A 17,317-nucleotide genomic window follows, 5' to 3' on the forward strand; every position below is an offset into this window, starting at 1 on the left:
TATGGGTCCTGTTAAACTTTTGTAGACTTAAAGGCGCACACTAACCATCTATTTTGAGAAATTTTTATAGGAAATTGAAAAAGCAGTTAAAATAATTAATTATTTTTTATTTTTCTATTTTATTTTTTCATAAAAAGTTTAATAAAATGATTTATTAATATATGTTATAAGGAGCCACGTTAATAAATATTTTTTTTATATGTCACCAAATTTCAGCTTTAGCCAGGAGTTTTTATTTTTTAACTTCATCCGACAGTTCGACTCCTCAAAAAGGCAAAACCGTACAAGCCCACACGCTAAGCCTCGTGACACAGAGGCACATAGATTTGACAAAAACAAGTGTTATTGGATTGACATTGAGTCAGGCCAGGTTGTGTGATTTTTTGTTATTAAAAAAAAAAAAAAAAAGGTTGTGATTTTTAATTGAATCTTTTTACTGCTTTACAGAAAATGTCAATGCCAACTTGATGATGGCCATAACAGCGTTGAAAACATAGCCAAGCAAATAGCAATAGCTTTTATTTCTCTAGATGATGGTTGAGTGCAATGAAGAATCTTCAATGTACCTACTGAGGCTTTTTAAAGCAAGGTGGAAGTAGGAGGTTAAGCTCAACTATATATAGTACCAGTACAAGTAAACATTAAAGTGATTAAACATATCAAAGGTACTGGTTAATACATGAATGGAGAATAATAAATATTCGAGGTGACAAAAGTGGGGTAGGTTCTTAGTTTCTATATTAGTTTCTTAAAAAAAAAAAAAAGTAAATAAGTAAAGTTTTTTATAGTTGAATAAAGAATTTAGGTTTAATTCAATCTCAACTTGCACATTTTTATTTGATAATAAAAAATATAATTATAAAAAATGAGTAAGTTAAAACTAAAAAAAGAAAAGAAAAAGTATTCCAGATTTGTTAATGTGAGACTCCTTCAAAGCTGTAAAGTAAAGAGAGGAGTAAGGGAAAAACTAATGTGTCAGAGTTATTGGAGAGAATAATAATATGGTATGCATATAAGGACAACAGAGGAGCTGCAAACCAATGAACCATCGCAATTCACAGCTCGTGCTGCTTCTCAGTCTAGTAGACTAGAATAGATCCTATTGAAATAATAGAGAAAGAAAGAGGAATCATTCACCACGTGAAGAAAAAGAAGAAGAAGAAGAAGAAGAAAACAAATTGGATAAAAATAAATTAAATTGTGAGACAAATTAATATTTCTAGTTATGGTCGTTCTGGGCAGCTCTCCAACTCCTTAATTTAAAGGCTTCACCATCCCTGCTCTGGAATAAATACAAGTCAATAGCAACAGTTCAAGTTCTTAATACAAGTTGGTCAATTTTGGTGAGATTAAAATAAATTGGATTTGATAAAGTTGTATTCAAGGAAAAAAAAAAGATTTTAAAGAGAATAATTATGATAAATATATATATATTTTAAAATTTGTGGGTTCTAGTTAATTCAACTAGTAAAATTTTTAATAATTGAATAAATGATCTAGAGTTCAATTTCAAAGCACATTCATCAAAAGCGAATGATATAAGTTGAAACTCTATAAAAAATATTTTATGATAATAATTTAGCTTAACTTATAGATTAAGTTGCAACAATAAACACTTATGTCCAGCACATACATGTATAGAATTTTTTTTTTCCCCTCCTCCCCTTTCCCCCAAAGGCTATGATATGACTAAGATCTGTTAGGCATTGATGTTTCACCAAGTTGAAGAGTTATTAAGATCACACCCAAACATAACTTACAAGACTAATTCCCCTCTCAAGCTTTTTTTTTTTTTTTTTTTTTAAATTAAAAAGGATTATCTCCTAATTAAAAATCAAGCATTTCACCTCCAATATCTTGTGCCTGATCCCCCCAATAACTCCATTTTCATCACCAACCACCAAAAACCATCTTTATCAGATATTCCAAATGCCATAATTTTTGCAACATATAAACAGTGCCGTTGTATATTTACCACTGTACGGACGAAAATGGTATACTGATTAATATTTTTTATTCTCTTCTCTCTCTCCTCTCTCTTCAGTTTATTCTTCTCTTCTCTCTCACCTCTGTTCTCTCTCACCGATTCTCTTCTCTCTCACCTCTGTCATCGCCGATCGTCATCGTCGATCCTTCATCGCCGATCCATCATCGCCGATCTCTCACCAGTTGCATTTTGCATCGTCATCGCCGATCTCTCCGGGCATCGTCATCGTCATCGTTGATCGGAATCGACGTGGGCATCGACGTTGAGGTGAGATCAGTGTGTTCGTCACGATCGTGGGCATCGACGCTGAGATCTTGATCGGGGGCATCGATGTTGAGGTGAGGTGAGATCTTGATCGTGGGTCGCCGGTGCTAGTGGGTTTGAGTTGATCGAAATGTTTTCTGAGTTTGGTTTGAGTTGATCGGGGTGTTTTCTAGGTTTGAGTTGATCTGAGTGCTAGTGGGTATCGACATTGAGTTGATCAAGATCTTGATCGTGGGTTGAGGTGAGGTGAGATCTTGATCAGAGTATTTTATGGGTTGTAGTGGTGGTTTTGTTTTTAGTTTTTTGTTTTGCAATGGATTGTGGCTGCCATGGTGGTGGCGGCGGCGGCGGCGGCAGTAGTATTGTGGATGTTATTTATTATGTTAGATATATTATTTTAATGTGTAGAAAATATTATTTTAATATGTAGAATTGAATGATAAAACATCTGATAAATGCGATGTTGTAAAATGATGTGGTAAAATAATAAAGTAGGTCTTTAATGTGGCAAAATAGCATTTTTTTTTTTATAACATCTGCTGTGGATGCTCTTAAGCACTACCAATGTATCTTTTTTTTTTTTTTTTTTTTTTAAAGAAAGAACATCATGAAATTTCATTAAATAAAAACTTAGCCATAATCGGTTGAAAGTACAGATTGAAGGTGCGGAGGAACATCCTTTATCCACACTAAAAAACCTCTAACATGTGTAAGGACTATAAGAAGATTATTTAAAAAAACAAATCCACTAAAAGGGTTTTGATGGGCCTTTACAAATACAGCCCTTGAATTATGAAATGAGTGTCATTTTGGTTATGACAGTTTCAATTGAATGATTAGCTTATTAAACTTTGGTTTGTGACAAATCAAGCCTTTTGTTAGTGGGTTTAATAACGTTACGTGCATATTATCCTGCCACCTCTAATGAAGTCGTTTGTTTTTTCCTTAGGGGCCAAGTTAAATAATCTGTAAAATTGTTTAGTATACGTATTAAAAGTATTATCAAGTTTGTCTTTACATAGCTCAAAACATTATTTTTTTCATCAAGTCAATTTTATAAACTATGAAAAATATTTTTAAAACATAATTGAGATCCTTCAAATATTTCGGATTAAGACTTTTTGTTAAATAAATTAGAGATTACACAACTAGAATACAGTGATAGTTTAAAAAAATTATAAAACATATAAAATCTAATTAAGCATAGATAATTTAAATAATAAACTTTTTTTTAATGCTTAAAATATAAAAATCAATATAAGTAATAAAATTAAGACAAAGTTAGGCAACAAACTTGGTTATAGCATAAGGCTACAACTCCACCCAATATCTTTTTATAGGATGTAAATTTTGAAAAACTCAACATTAGATTACATTTTCTTAATTATATCCTCTAGGTTTGCAAAATTTCAAGAAAATCAAAGATCAATTGCTATGTGCATCAATCAAAATTTCAAGTTTTTGTAGTCTAAAATTATGTATAAAAAATAAGTTAGATCGAATAGTAAATAATATCTCATTGGCATGAAATTTGATATGTGTGTTAAGAACTTAAAAAATATTCAGTTCAACGATTAACTTTTTAAAATATGGACTCATGTTAATTTAATTAGTGAGAGTTGTATTCTTAGGTTACAACTATGTTTGCAATCAAATTTTGTCCATAAAATTAAAGGAAAATTTTGTTTTTGTAGATGGTAATTAAATGCAACAATGAGCTCTACCTCTTAAGCACAAAAATCGCAATAGTCTTTTCTTTGCACTGGTTTAATTATCATAAAGGAAAATTCTAGTTGTTCTAATCGAAACAGGATGAGATTTAGAATATTGATATTCAAAAGTTAGGGGGCCTTCCCATTCCACTCACCAATGACCATATCGTAAATATTTTTCTTGAAATTTCTCTATAAGAACGTGCACATCACATAATAAATTTACTAAAATCTAAGGAAAAAATATATATTAATAGAAAATTTAATTTGCACTAACATATAGTCTAAAGCATTAATTGTTTAAAATGAAAGTCAAATTACCTACTTTAGTGATATTTATTTAAAGCTTGACACTTTAAGGTCACATTATGAGTCCGTTTGGATTGAACTTATTGCTACTGAAACTGAAAACTAAAAACTAAAACACTGTAGCAAAATAATTTTTAAATGTGTAAATAGTACTGTGGGACCCATTTTTAATATTTTTTAATATGTGAACAGTGTATGCACAGTGCGTGAACAGTGCATACACTGTTCATAACAGTAAATGTTGTCTCTCAAAGTCAACAAATGCGGGAAAAAAAAAAAAAACAAAGGTAGAAAACGTGAACTGAAAAACCCGGACGTGTAGACGCAGAGCCCAAACACATACTATGTGTTCTCAGATTTCAGCAAAATAAATGGATCCCAAACAGACCTTAAGTGTGCATTTGGGATGGATGAAATTTGCCAATTTACCCTACTATTCAACTTATTTTTGTTACTATTCGTGAACCTCACTGCACTTTTTGGTACTATATTCATGGGTCCCACTGTACTATTTCAGCTAACTTTTACATTTATTTACAATACTTTCAGCAAAAAGTTTTCAGTTTTAGCAAAATAAGTGAATCTTAAATAGACCCTAAGTGTGCATTTGGGATGGATGAAATTTGCCAATTTATTACTATTCAGCTTATTTTTTATATTATTCATAGATTCCACTGTGCTTTTTGGTATTATTCATGAATCTCACTATACTATTTCAGCTAACTTTTATCTTTATCTAGTATTTTCAGCAAAAAATTTTCAACTTCAACAAAATAAATGGATCCCAAACAGACCCTAAATATGGGAAAAATTCATAAATACTCTTAAGAGTAATAGTACTCATTTCTTTCAAATTCATGATGGACCTCATCTAACTATCATGAACATGAATTTAATAAGTGAATTTTATCATAAATATAAGAAGAATGAACCCCATTTTCGAACGTACAAAAAAAAAAAAAGAAAAAAAAAAAAGATTCCGAGTTAAAAGTAATAATCCGCTAATCTCGTTGTCATTTTCTTCCTATTTGCATTTTTTTCCATTTAGTCAATTTTTGAGCGCCGTGCGTGCATGATGCAGGAGTGGACAAAAAAGTATGTGGAAAAAGTCTACGACGTGTGTCAAAAAAGGTTTATCCGTAATGAAAAATAATGATGTTACCATGATGCACTGTTTTATCATAATTTACTGCGTAAGTTCCTCCCACCTGTATCTTTGTTGTTCTTTCGGGCTGCGCCTGCGTAAAACATTCATGGAATCTAACGTGATTTTAAATTCCATTTTGTTGGACTCCATTATCTAAAGTTCTGTACATGCTTTTTTCTTGTCTAGTGGGATCGTCTCGTTCGAGCAGGTAGTGCCTCAAGTTTGAAAATTAGAATGAATAATGTGGATTATTTGGCTTCATCTTCATTGTTTTCACTCGAATATAGATTCCAAGATAATCTTTCTACTTTGATTTCAAACTAGAGTGTAATATGATTACAGGATCCGATTCAGTAGATGGAGACCTTTGGCTCGTTTGATTAGATGTTCCTAACCCTATTATAGAATTCGAAAGGCCAAACTATTACTTATACTATTACGTCCCTGACTATCCACCAATAATTAGCATTTTGAGGACTGTCAATTTAGAAATAGCACTTATTTCAAGAATAGACGACACTATATTCTTGGAATTATGATTAATTAAGGGGAAAAAACAATGACAAACTACTTTAGTCAATAAACCTCAAAAAAAACAAAACAAAAAACTACAAGAAATAAGTGAGGAGATTTAAATTTTGAATGCATCTAACGTACTCATAACTCATGAGATTGTTTATAAATTACAAATAAATATTATATTTGTGTTTGATCAATTAAACTTAAACATCAAGATTCTTTTAATTCAATAACATGACCTGCTCTTATTTTCTAAAAAAAAGACCATAGTTCAAATCCCACTTCTTTTTAAAGAGGAAATCTGCACTCCTCTACTATTGTAGCTAACTAATTATTTTACTAGATTGCCTTGTTTGTTAAAAGAAATGCATATGAGTTGTTTATACTACATAAACAGCTTAGCCCACCAATAATTTTCATAGTGAACAGTTTGGCTTTTCAATATCCCCAATGAAAAGGTTGTTAGCAATTATTACTTTTTTTTTTTTTTAGTACTTAGTACTAGCTGCTGTAATTAACAAATTATGACTTATCAAGTTATGAAAGTGTGTTTACTCAAAAAAAAAAAGGTTATGAAAGTGTGTTTCCAAATCACTTCCAGGCTATTTAACAAAAAGAAGTACATACCCAACAAAATTTGAACCAAAACAGCGCAAAGAGGCTCAAGAGTATCTTAGCGTCACTGACTCTGGATTCTGCAACCACCTTTGCGCTTTGCCCCCACTTTCAGAGGCCCATACCCACATTGCAAAAGCCTAACTTTGTGCACAAATAAAGTCACAAATCAGGGAAAAAAAAAAAGGAGAGAGAGAATCAGAAAACAACGAAACCCCATTTCAAAATGAGAGAGACCCTTTGAGATTTTGCTTTCCCACCACTAGATTCGTTTTTGAACCAAAAAAAAGAAAGAAAGAAAGATTAAAATGCTGTAATGTTACATAAAAGCCCAAAAAAACCAGAGAGAAAACAAAATATTGTGCAGAGAAGTAGCTTTCATGGCTTGGAGGACGAGTATTACTGTCTTTGGGTAAATAACAAAACCAAAAAGTCTTGCTTCTTTTCGTTTCTCTCGCCCTTGTTCAATGTCATTGTTCTGTCTTCTTCTGGTTCCTTTTTTTTTTTTTTCCTTCCAAAAACTCTCTCTTTTTTATTTTTGTTCTTTCAGATGTTTAATGGTTTTTGTTGTAATGCTTTGATTTTTGGGCTCTTTTTGTTTTTCGGATTGCTATATGCTACTTTGCTCCACTGTTTGATAACGAAGTTGTAACTTGTATCACTCTTTTTTTTTTCAAATGGTATGTTAAAAAGAACCTTTATTAATTTATTTTTTGGGTTGTTGGGTTTGTAGTAGTAGTTGATTGTGACATCGTTTTTGCACATAATATTGAATTGGGTTTTGACAAAGTCATTTGTAATGTACTTTTTTTAGGTGTACCCAGACGAAAGAATTCACTGAGAAGTGATCATTTTTCACAAAGAAAGATCCACATTTTGTTTCTTTTCGCTGGAGAAGATGTTGTGTGCTTGCTCAGGTGAACAATTCAAGTTCGAAGAGCCACCACAGTCGCCGGAGTCACTGGCCACCAGGGATTTCTCGGCGAGTGGCCTTTCTTCTAGGACTGTTGACTGGGAATCGAAATTTGACGATGCCCAAGTGGATGAAGTTGAATCCACACTAAAAGAAGCTCTCTCCTTAAACTATGAGGTGGGCTTAGCTTAATTTTCTCTCTCTTTGATACTAATTAAACTTAGCTTATTGAGTTTTATTGCTCTTTTAGCTGTAGTAATATTGAGATTTTTCATTGAATGAATGGGTTTGATCAGGAAGCTAGAGCTTTGTTAGGGAGGCTTGAGTACCAAAGGGGGAATTATGATGCTGCCCTTCAGGTATTTCAAGGTATTGACATAAGAGGTTTAACCCCAAGGATGACCAGGGCTATTGTTTGGAGAACTCGGCCACGAAGAACACGCGCTAAAGCTGATAATGCAGCTCCGGGCATGATGTCAATGCATTCCGTGAGCTTACTTCTTGAAGCAATCTTGCTTAAAGCAAAATCAATGGAGGAGCTAGGGCGATATGTAGGTATGCGTCTTTTTCTTTCTTGTAACAGCTTAATTTATCTATTTATATGGTAATTGCCCAGAAGTTTTCTAATGAAGTATTATTCAATTTTGGGGAATATTGGGTTTCATATATTATTAACAATGCATTAGTATTTCTGTTGAGTATGTTGTTTAAATAACATGACTTGGGTGATAATGTGATTGGTTTATCAGATGGTTTGGATTTTAATGTAAATTCGAATTTTAACTAGAGCATCAATTGTCCAGTAAACGGAATTGCACTGACTTGAGTATGGATTTTTTTTTTCTTTCTATTTCTGGGTATTTATGATTAATGCTCCTGTGGTTCTGATACTATCTCATTCATCAGAGGCTGCAAATGAGTGCAAAATAATTCTAGATACAGTTGAATCAGCACTACCTAATGGAATGTCCGAGGGCATTGTTGAAGACTGCAAGTTGCAAGACATGTTTCACAAAGCATTGGAGTTGCTCCCCTACCTGTGGACCAAGGCAGGCTTTCTTGATGAAGCTATCAATGCATATCGCCGGGCTCTAATTAAGCCATGGAACTTGGACCCCCAGAGGTTGGCTGGTGTACAAAAGAACTTAGCTGCCACGTTACTTTACAGTGGTGTTGAAGCAAGCCTTCCCCCTCCGTTACAAGTATGGGGTCCAACAACCCCTAAAAATAACACAGAAGAAGCAATCCTTTTGTTGTTAATACTCATGAGAAAGGTGGCATTTCTGGAAATAAAGTGGGATCCAGAAATCATGGACCATCTAACCTATGCACTCTCAATTACTGGCCAGTTGGAATTATTAGCTGATCATGTGGAGCAGGTCCTGCCAGGCATCTATAACCGAGCTGAGAGGTGGTACTTTCTTGCTCTTTGTTATAGTGCTGTGGGACAAAATGAAACAGCTTTGAACCTTTTAAGGAAGATTTCAGGCTGTTCTGAAGAAAATAAAAAACCCCATTTTCCTTCTTTTCTGCTGGGAGCAAAATTGTGTTCCCAAGATCCAAACCATTCTCACCAAGGCATAAACTTTGCTCGTAAAGTTATTGATTTGGCTGATGATCAGAATGAACATTTCATAGGTCAAGCCCATAAATTCCTTGGTGCTTGCTATGGGAATGCTGCAAGAGTTTCTGCCTTAGATTCTGATCGAATTCTCTATCAGAAAGATTCTCTGAACTCTCTAAACCATGCTGCTCTTAATGGGAAGGAGGATCCAGAAGCGATGTTTAGCCTTGGACTAGAAAATGCATTGCAGAGGAATCTGGATAGAGCTTTTGACAACACAATGATGTACTCCGATATGGTGGCTGGCAGCTCAGGAAAAGGTTGGAAGCTTTTAGCTCTTGTGCTTTCTGCAGAGCAGCGGTTCAATGATGCTGAAACCATGGTTGATTTTGCTTTGGATGAGGCTGGGATGATGGATCAATTAGAACTTCTTAGATTGAAAGCTGTACTTCAGATTGCTCAGGAACAGCCCAAGCAAGCAATAGAAACCTTCAGAATCTTGCTAGCTATGATTCAAGGTCAGAGAGAGCATCAAGCTAAGAACTTTGATCAAGCGAAGTACTTGGTTTCCAAGGTATGTGTTAAAACCTTATACTACTACATTTAATTAAATCCAAGTAAATATGGGATGTGTTTGGAGTAGCTTCAAGAAGAATGGCTTCCAATGATATATGATTACAACTAGGGATGTTTATACGGAGCTGTGTTTTGTGAAACAGCAATGTAATTTTATTTTTATTATTATTATTATTATTAATTTATTTTCAATCTTGTGATCTCAAATACTTTCAATTTTGATCACCCCCCCCCCCCTCTCCTCGTGGGTAGGCAGGTAGCATCTGCTCTTTAGATCAAATAGAAAGCTCTATCTGAAGTCCTTGAATTTCCATCCCACTTGTTGATTTAATACACACACACGCTCATGGATCCATTGCATGTACACAGACACTAACACTTGAATATAATGGGCCATTGGATGACATATTCCCTGAAACTGCTCCAAACTCTCTTTTACGAACCTGTCTTCAAGGCATGCAAGATGCAACTGAACCTCATATATCTTTGCGAGTAAATGTTAAAAAGACATATGCATGTTCCAATTATAATTAATTCAACCCCTCATGTCTTGATTGAAAAAAAAAAAAATTGTTCTTCCTGAAGAATTTATTGCCCTTTGCAGGAATTAGCAGAAAGAAAATTGGAAATGACAGCCTGGCAGGATTTGGCTTCCATTTATACCAAACTTGGTTCATGGCCTGATGCAGAAATTTGTGTGGACAAAGCCAAGTCAATTGAATTTTATTCCCCCAGGTCTTGGCATACAACAGGTAGGAATCAAGTCTCTTCGTGCAGTAATTTGTGGCTTTGTGCATTAACTGATTATGTTACATATTTGCTTCTATTCATCCAAATGTACACACACATACACACAACAATGCACACTTCTTTGATATGATGAATATTCTTAGGTATATAGTTGGAAGAATATAGGGTCCTAGTTCTATAGTGAATCTTCAGAAGTGCATATTTATAAATTTATAATTTTGTCTTCTCCAAAATTTTGCAGGCATGTTGTGTGAATCTCAATCATTGTACAAGGAAGCATTAGTTTCCTTCTGTGTCTCACTGTCAATAGAACCCGATCATGTTCCGAGTATTGTTTCTATAGCGGAAGTATTGATGAAACTTGGAAGCCAACAACTCCCAATTGCAAGAAGCTTATTAATGAATGCTGTACGATTAGAACCCACCAACCATCAAGCATGGTTGAACCTTGGATTGGTCTCGAAAATGGAAGGCTCTTTACAACAAGCAGCTGACTATTTTCAAGCTGCTTATGAGCTACAGCTTTCAGCTCCCGTTCAAAGCTTTGCGTGACATTGGTTTTCCAATAATTTAGGCAGAAGACCCTTAGAATAGGATCCATTATGTTACTGTTCGCTAATTTACTCATTACTAGCTTATTTGATTAAAGGTGAAATAAAAAGTGACTTTAAGTAATTAAGTTAACTTTAAACAATTGAAGCCAACTTATTTGCTTAAAGTCAATTTTTATCTTACCATTAAACAAATATGCTAACAAATATGCACTGCCAATCACTCTCATTGCCAGTATTCAATGGCCAGTAAGTTCAGCTGGTTTGATTGGCCAAAAAATGGAGTGCATCTCAATGGTTATTGCTTGCTCCGCTCACCAGTGTTAAGTAATCGATTTCCTTGATTAAAATGCGTAGAAACTCAGGCTACTTGTAATCAAAATGTATTTAGGGCTGGGTTTCCTATGGAATCTTGGACTGATCGATGGTTTATTTTTGGAAGGAGGGGGGACTTATATTCTTCAGGGCCAATACCTATTTGTCTCTGTATTACTAATCTAGCAATTCACACTTGGTAAATTAAGCAGTGGAATATTTAGCTGAATTCCTGCCTATCTCTCTCATTCCATCTGGCACTTCTACTTAATTACAAAAGATCAAGTAGCAACTTATTATTCTCCCAAAGTAAGGGTAAAAATATTGGTTGAGGTGTTTAGCCGTTGAAATGATCAATCAAAAGTTTTTAATTTTTTTTTCTTTAATCCATGAAGAAGAGAGCTTCTCTTTGGTGTTGCGGCTACGGGTTAAGTACTTTGGAACTATGGTATTCCAAATAGATAGCTGTGTTGCTTCCTAGTCCAAGCAGCAGTAAAAAGTATTCAAAGCAGAGTATTAAAACGTGACAAATGAAAGAAAAAAAAAAGGGGGACACAGGGATAAAAGTGTATTGTATTTCAAAACTATTTAGCATAAAAAATGCTACTAAAGTAAAAATATTGTTCTTTAGTTTATAAATTTTTAATAGTAATTGTGAGGACACAATTTGTAACGACCTATAATAATATTGGGTTCGCACGTAAAAAGGTCTAAACAATATCATTTATAGAGTGTAGGTTTGAAAGGCTAGGCCTTGGTCACAAAACAGTGGGTTTTTCATGGCGGGCATACGTAATTAAAATCGTGTTCGCCCTAGGAGTCTTTCTCCTGGAGGCGGGCTGGGAGGCTCTGGTTTTTGGCCATTTTTTCTAGCCTCCTTCCCGGATGGCTTATTTTTCCTTTTATACTAGCCTGTATCCCTTATCCAACGTCCACGTGTGGAGGTTCGATTTTCCAGAATTGATACTTGTCCCATCAGCCCATACCCAGAGTGGTTGGGGGTGGTTGTAAAAGCTGAAGAGTATGGCTTTGTCAAGTGCAGAGTATTGAATGGCAGTAAGGACAGCTTTCCCTTTGTCCTTGGTCGTCATACTGTCCAGCACACCTATTTTTATTGACCTAGATATTTTAGATTTTTTCCCAAACTGTTCCTATACCGTTTTTGTCCTTCCTTCCAGGGAGACCTCGGATATGCCGAGGACAGAATCATCCTCGGCTATATCTCAAGACTTATTTGGACTTTTATTTCCTATCCCCAGCTATAACATTCCTCGGCTCGGACTTTGGGCCCCAACGTAAAAATGAGCCAGGGCCACAAATTATTGGACCCCACAGTAATAATCTATTACTTTTTTGTAATATTATCATTAATTCATTATGCTCCTAAAACTTAATTTATAAATCTTATGCGATATTTTTTAATTATAGAATGATTTTATATTTTTTGCCAAAATTTTTCTTCAATTTCCGCTCTTATTTTCTCCACATGAAAAACAGGGGAACAATATTAGCCGCCCATTAGATCATTTTTTTTTTTTTAATTATTTTATTTGACAAGTTGAAATTCGCAAATCTTAGAATATAAAAGCTGTATGGTGATTTGATGGAGCCATCAAACTGGATTGCCACCTAAAAAGAGTAAAGATAAGAAGCATTTCTGAATAAACACTAACACCCTTTCTCGAAGTATTTGAATCAGTTTCGTGGAGATTAAATGTTACAAACAATTAATTGATGTGATTCTTTATATATTGTCAAATCCAAAAAATAAAGGGTCTGTTTAGTAATGTTATTCTAACAACGTTGTTTAAGTGTTGTGGAAATATGTGTAGGTGAATAAGTGTTGTGAAAATACGTATTGTATTGTTTCAACGACGAAAACTATTCTTCAAACAACGTTACCAGACAAGCCCAAAATCTTAATTATAAAATGGACTCTATCGTTCGGACATTAAAAAGTGAACTCCTTTCAATCATTCCAGAGCCTGACTATATAACATAGTTTGAAAGACAACCTTGTTAAGCAAATAGTGTACCATAATGCAATTGGGCATAATTATGTACAAAACTCTCCTTGAACATAAAATTATTTGGAATAAAAAATTACTTCAACAATATATATAACGGACCAAGTCACCAAGCACAACACAACTCTTCTACTTCAGCAATTTTCAACAACATACAGCTGAAGGAAGTACACAAACTAAATTGGCTAAGAACTTCCTGCACAAAGATAACATTAACAGGGATAAAAACACTAAAAGCCTAGGTGAAATCTTACAGAACAAACACAAACATAAAATTGCATTCAAGCTTATTATGGTGCTTTTTACATCATTATTAAAACAAATGTAAACTTTCCCATAATCATTAGCTCTGGAGTCATTGAGTGTCACTGTCAGCTCCCCAAGAAAGAAACTGGCAATAGAGAGGATACAGTTTAATCTGATCATAAACACTGCAAAGGAGAAAACAAATGCAGTAATTGAAGGGAACTAATGTCTTGAACTATAAAGCAAAATTTCATCTCTTCCCACTGTGCATACAAGTAACTAACTGAAATTATTAATTTCCATGCAATTGTAAAGCTCAATTAAATTTCAGAAAACTTGCTTGCACCAGCATACTAAAAAGAAATAGTATCTGATGTGCTAAAAACAAAACGTTGGCCCAGTATAATAACATGTCAACAAATGCAACTCTATTCAACAGGAACAATGCATGTAAAGAAAACAAAACTTCATTGAACTTCAAGAAAGGTCCATGTCATCTTGGAATAATTTGAAGTGAAAGGTTAACTAGATTTACTAGGCAGCATATTCACCAACTTACATGGACAGTTTACTTGAAGACAAAAGGCTTCGCCTCAAGTCATTTGCCACTGCATCCAACAACAACAAACAAACAGAAGGTCAAACTTGTATATTATTTGTGATTTCAAATAAACTGCACACTGATCTAAGAATCAACAAAGATTCAGTACAGAACAATAGCAATATAAAGAGGCCTGGATATTCTCATCAAATGGACTGGAACCCCATAACGGTAAAGGATATATAGAAGGTATTAGATGAGCAACATATGTTAGAACAAACAAGCAGGAAAAATCAGCATCTTAAAAAGTAAAACCTTTAGAACTGGTTCGCCTTTGTTAGAATTTGCAGATTGCTTTGCCATTCCCTGCATCTGTGCACGCGCAGCTCTTCCTGCTGCAGACTTTTCAAATTGCTCTTGCCTGAAAATATGACCACCACATAAAATTTCAATTGATATATTAAAGAAAACATTCAATAACAATCTGAATTCACTTAAAAGAGAACCTGAATTTGTTTGCCATGCTATTTTCTGAGTAAGATTAAATAAGCCAAAAGCTACCTATCTAAGTGCTAGCCCTACCAAATGCCACCTGATATAATATGCCTCACCTTGTACAGACATGCATGCATTTAGTTCAATGTGTATGCATGTCCTTTCCACATGTTAACAATAATTCTAGCACTCAATAATACTAAAATTTATAATTGCAATAATAACAAGGTGCATAATGTTATAATCTTGGTTCCAAGTACTCAGAACCTTGCTGGTATGTATTCTGTGATTCTAAAGAATTGCTTATACCAAAAATTATAATTGAATAAATTTTTTTGAAAGAAGTGAAGAGAATGGATTAGTCGAATTGGAATACTTTGATCATCATAGCCTTTTCACATGTAGAATGTACATTCTTGTAACATGGTCTGTTGTGGAAGGTTGTGCACCACATTACATTTGACATATACCAAATGTTCAAGTATTAAATAAGATATAATATTTTCACTTATGAAGTCTCAATTAGATACCATAAAGACTTATCAACCAATGGCAGTAGAACTCTCCAAATCCTAGTTAGTCAAAAGGAAGAAGGCAGTAAAGATGCTGAAGGTTATGGGGCTAGATATTGATATTTCAAGGGTGAACATCAACCATGTAGCAGAAGCAGATCATTGACTGGGTTTGAGATTTCACATGACTCTTGCTAGTTGCATCAAATTTGTGAACTTTGAAAATTATAAGTTATAGAATTTCAAGATTTAATTTCCTAAAACATACACCTATTGAAGTATAACCACCATTTAGAGTTTAGATATACAATGAAGCTGTGATTATCCTAGTAAACAAATAAACTTCTCTACTTTGTGGCTTTCAAATGTGCTTCAGGGTGATGTAAAATTGAATACATTGACACCATTTTACCATCACCAAGACTAGTGGGTGCGAGTAGTATGACAAACAATGCCAAGATATACAAAATATTTGGGTCCTTTTAGAAATAACATATATGAATCCAAATTTATGTAATTTTGACAGAAAATATAAATTTTATTGCAGTGATTACAGTTAAGAGTCTCTCATTATTTACTACAGTATACATTTAGGATATGTGTCATATAGAGTTCCAGTTTGATTATGTTGATAAGTAAATAGCTACGAATTCATAAACTAGATTTGGTTGGGGCTATCTTTGGGGAATGATAATAAATATATATAAATAATAGTAATCAGATATTAAATTGTGTAATTTGCCTCACCCCATAAAACTGTAATTTATATTTTATCTTTGGGGTTATCAATGGTTTTGAGACTCATTCTGCACATTTGTTACTAATCCAAGACCAAAAGAAAACAACCATTACTCTGTATTTCATTGTTTTCATTTTGTCATCCTATGTGACTATTTTATATACAATGGTGTAACTACCAAACAAAAATGAAACTTGCCCAACCTTTTTCACAACTTGTTAAGGTGTCAAGTCGTGACATCACTCTCACATTTTATTATAGGTTTAGCTTGTATACAGTGTATCAGTGCACTCGACACGTTAGGATGCAGAAACGCGTGTCTAATCATAAATAACTTTGTGTCCTATAATTATTGCCCAAGAAAACATGTGTAATTAATTTCTGAAACCGTAGATAGTAATTGAATGGTGATGATCATGATGAGATAAAATAATTAAACAAATCAAATAAAGAAGCAAAAGGGTACAATTTTTTTTGTTTGGTTTGTTTTATTAAAAGCATGAAGAAGAAATGAAATTGATTACCTTTTCTGGGCAGCTTGGGCGGCTTTAGCTCGAGCTTCTTCAGAGGCCAATCTTTCTGCTTCCTTTCTCTGTTGTTTCTTGTTGTTGCCTCCTCCGACGAAGCCTTCCTTTCTCTGTTGTTGATTGTTGTTGACTCCGACAAAGCCTTCACTTCTCCGTTGCTTCTTATTGCCTCCGTCGAAGCAAGCAAAGCAACCCATGTCTCTAATGTCTTTTCTCTTTCTTTCTCCTCCAACCCAATTACCACTATTTCACCAGTTTTGTTATGCAATTTTTTTTCGAGGCTTTTGACTTGGCTAAATTTTTTTTTTGATAATTTTCTTCAATTTCACGACACACGGTTTTATTTGTTTCATCAAAAAATCTAATTAAAAAAAAACGACACACGGTTTGGTCGTATTAAAACTTTATATTATAGGCTTCTTTTTTTTCTTTTTTTCTTTTTTTTTTTTGAGAGAGAATTTATAGGCTTGCTTGTTTTTTTTTTCTTTATATTATAGGCTTGCTTGTTGATTGAACTTTGAAGTGCAAATCACTGTCAGCCACGTTATAACTGAGGGTTAAACTCGTCTTTCTACTGTCTACAAATGTCTTTAGCCGTATCTGAAATGACGCGGTCCTAAAGTGAAAAAAAAAAAAAACTCATGATTGCATTTATTATTATTATTATTTTTTGAGAATGAAATAATAATAATAATAATAATTAATCTTTAAAGTGATTGTTTTTAGTGATTATATATTCCAACTCAAACGAAATATATAATATAAATACTTGCATTCTATTCAAATTGTCGGGTATTATATCTTCAAGGATCTAAATGTTGGATGTAACGTAGATTCTCCTGTACCAAATGCCAAATTTATATCATTAGTTGGTGTCTTGTGTAAATACAAGAGAAAGTTTAATGTAATATAGTTTTTTTTTGTCTAAATATAAAATTGATAATAATGGTATTTCTTAATAAGAAATTTATTATGACTGTGTTTGTATGTTTATATGAAACAAAATAT

At 33.7% G+C, this 17,317-nt stretch overlaps 2 protein-coding genes across 4 annotated transcripts; one reads left to right on the forward strand and one right to left on the reverse strand.

Moving 5' to 3' along the window:
- Positions 1-6,557: 6,557 nt before the first annotated feature.
- On the forward strand, positions 6,558-11,451 carry LOC115972332 (protein NPGR1). 2 transcript variants are annotated; one of them, XM_031092594.1, is made up of 6 exons: positions 6,558-6,965; positions 7,368-7,643; positions 7,763-8,021; positions 8,373-9,604; positions 10,211-10,358; positions 10,598-11,451. In XM_031092594.1, the coding sequence occupies exons 2-6, from the start codon at positions 7,452-7,454 to the stop codon at positions 10,906-10,908; spliced, it is 2,142 nt and encodes a 713-aa protein (XP_030948454.1). In that variant the 5' UTR covers positions 6,558-6,965; positions 7,368-7,451; the 3' UTR covers positions 10,909-11,451. The 2 variants fall into 2 exon arrangements, with proteins under 2 accessions (XP_030948454.1, XP_030948453.1); XM_031092593.1 differs by lacking the exon at positions 6,558-6,965 and adding an exon at positions 7,005-7,233.
- A 1,830-nt stretch (positions 11,452-13,281) lies between these two features.
- On the reverse strand, positions 13,282-16,702 carry LOC115970734. Of its 2 annotated transcripts, none has more exons than XM_031090337.1 (4): positions 16,307-16,702; positions 14,352-14,457; positions 14,055-14,103; positions 13,282-13,640 (listed from the first exon to the last, which is right to left on the reverse strand). In XM_031090337.1, exons 1-3 carry the CDS (start codon positions 16,504-16,506, stop codon positions 14,089-14,091), a joined length of 321 nt encoding a protein of 106 aa, XP_030946197.1. In that variant the 5' UTR covers positions 16,507-16,702; the 3' UTR covers positions 13,282-13,640; positions 14,055-14,088. The 2 variants fall into 2 exon arrangements, with proteins under 2 accessions (XP_030946197.1, XP_030946196.1); XM_031090336.1 differs by having other exon boundaries at positions 13,282-13,680; positions 16,307-16,671.
- Between the last annotated feature and the right edge of the window lie 615 nt (positions 16,703-17,317).

The sequence above is a fragment of the Quercus lobata genome, chromosome 12, assembly GCF_001633185.2.
Source record: "Quercus lobata isolate SW786 chromosome 12, ValleyOak3.0 Primary Assembly, whole genome shotgun sequence".
NCBI classification, from domain to species: domain Eukaryota; kingdom Viridiplantae; phylum Streptophyta; class Magnoliopsida; order Fagales; family Fagaceae; genus Quercus; species Quercus lobata.

What these genes read in the sequence shown, in the direction of transcription:
- LOC115972332 (XM_031092594.1), top strand. Translation starts at nt 7,452, where the DNA reads ATGTTGTGTGCTTGCTCAGGTGAACAATTCAAGTTCGAAGAGCCACCA. An exon ending in CGAAGTACTTGGTTTCCAAG is followed by an intron (nt 9,605 to 10,210) that starts GTATGTGTTAAA and finishes TGCCCTTTGCAG; the next exon opens with GAATTAGCAGAAAGAAAATT. An exon ending in CAGGTCTTGGCATACAACAG is followed by an intron (nt 10,359 to 10,597) that starts GTAGGAATCAAG and finishes AAAATTTTGCAG; the next exon opens with GCATGTTGTGTGAATCTCAA.
- LOC115970734 (XM_031090337.1), bottom strand. Translation starts at nt 16,506, where the DNA reads ATGGGTTGCTTTGCTTGCTTCGACGGAGGCAATAAGAAGCAACGGAGA. An exon ending in GCCCAAGCTGCCCAGAAAAG is followed by an intron (nt 14,458 to 16,306) that starts GTAATCAATTTC and finishes TCATATTTTCAG; the next exon opens with GCAAGAGCAATTTGAAAAGT.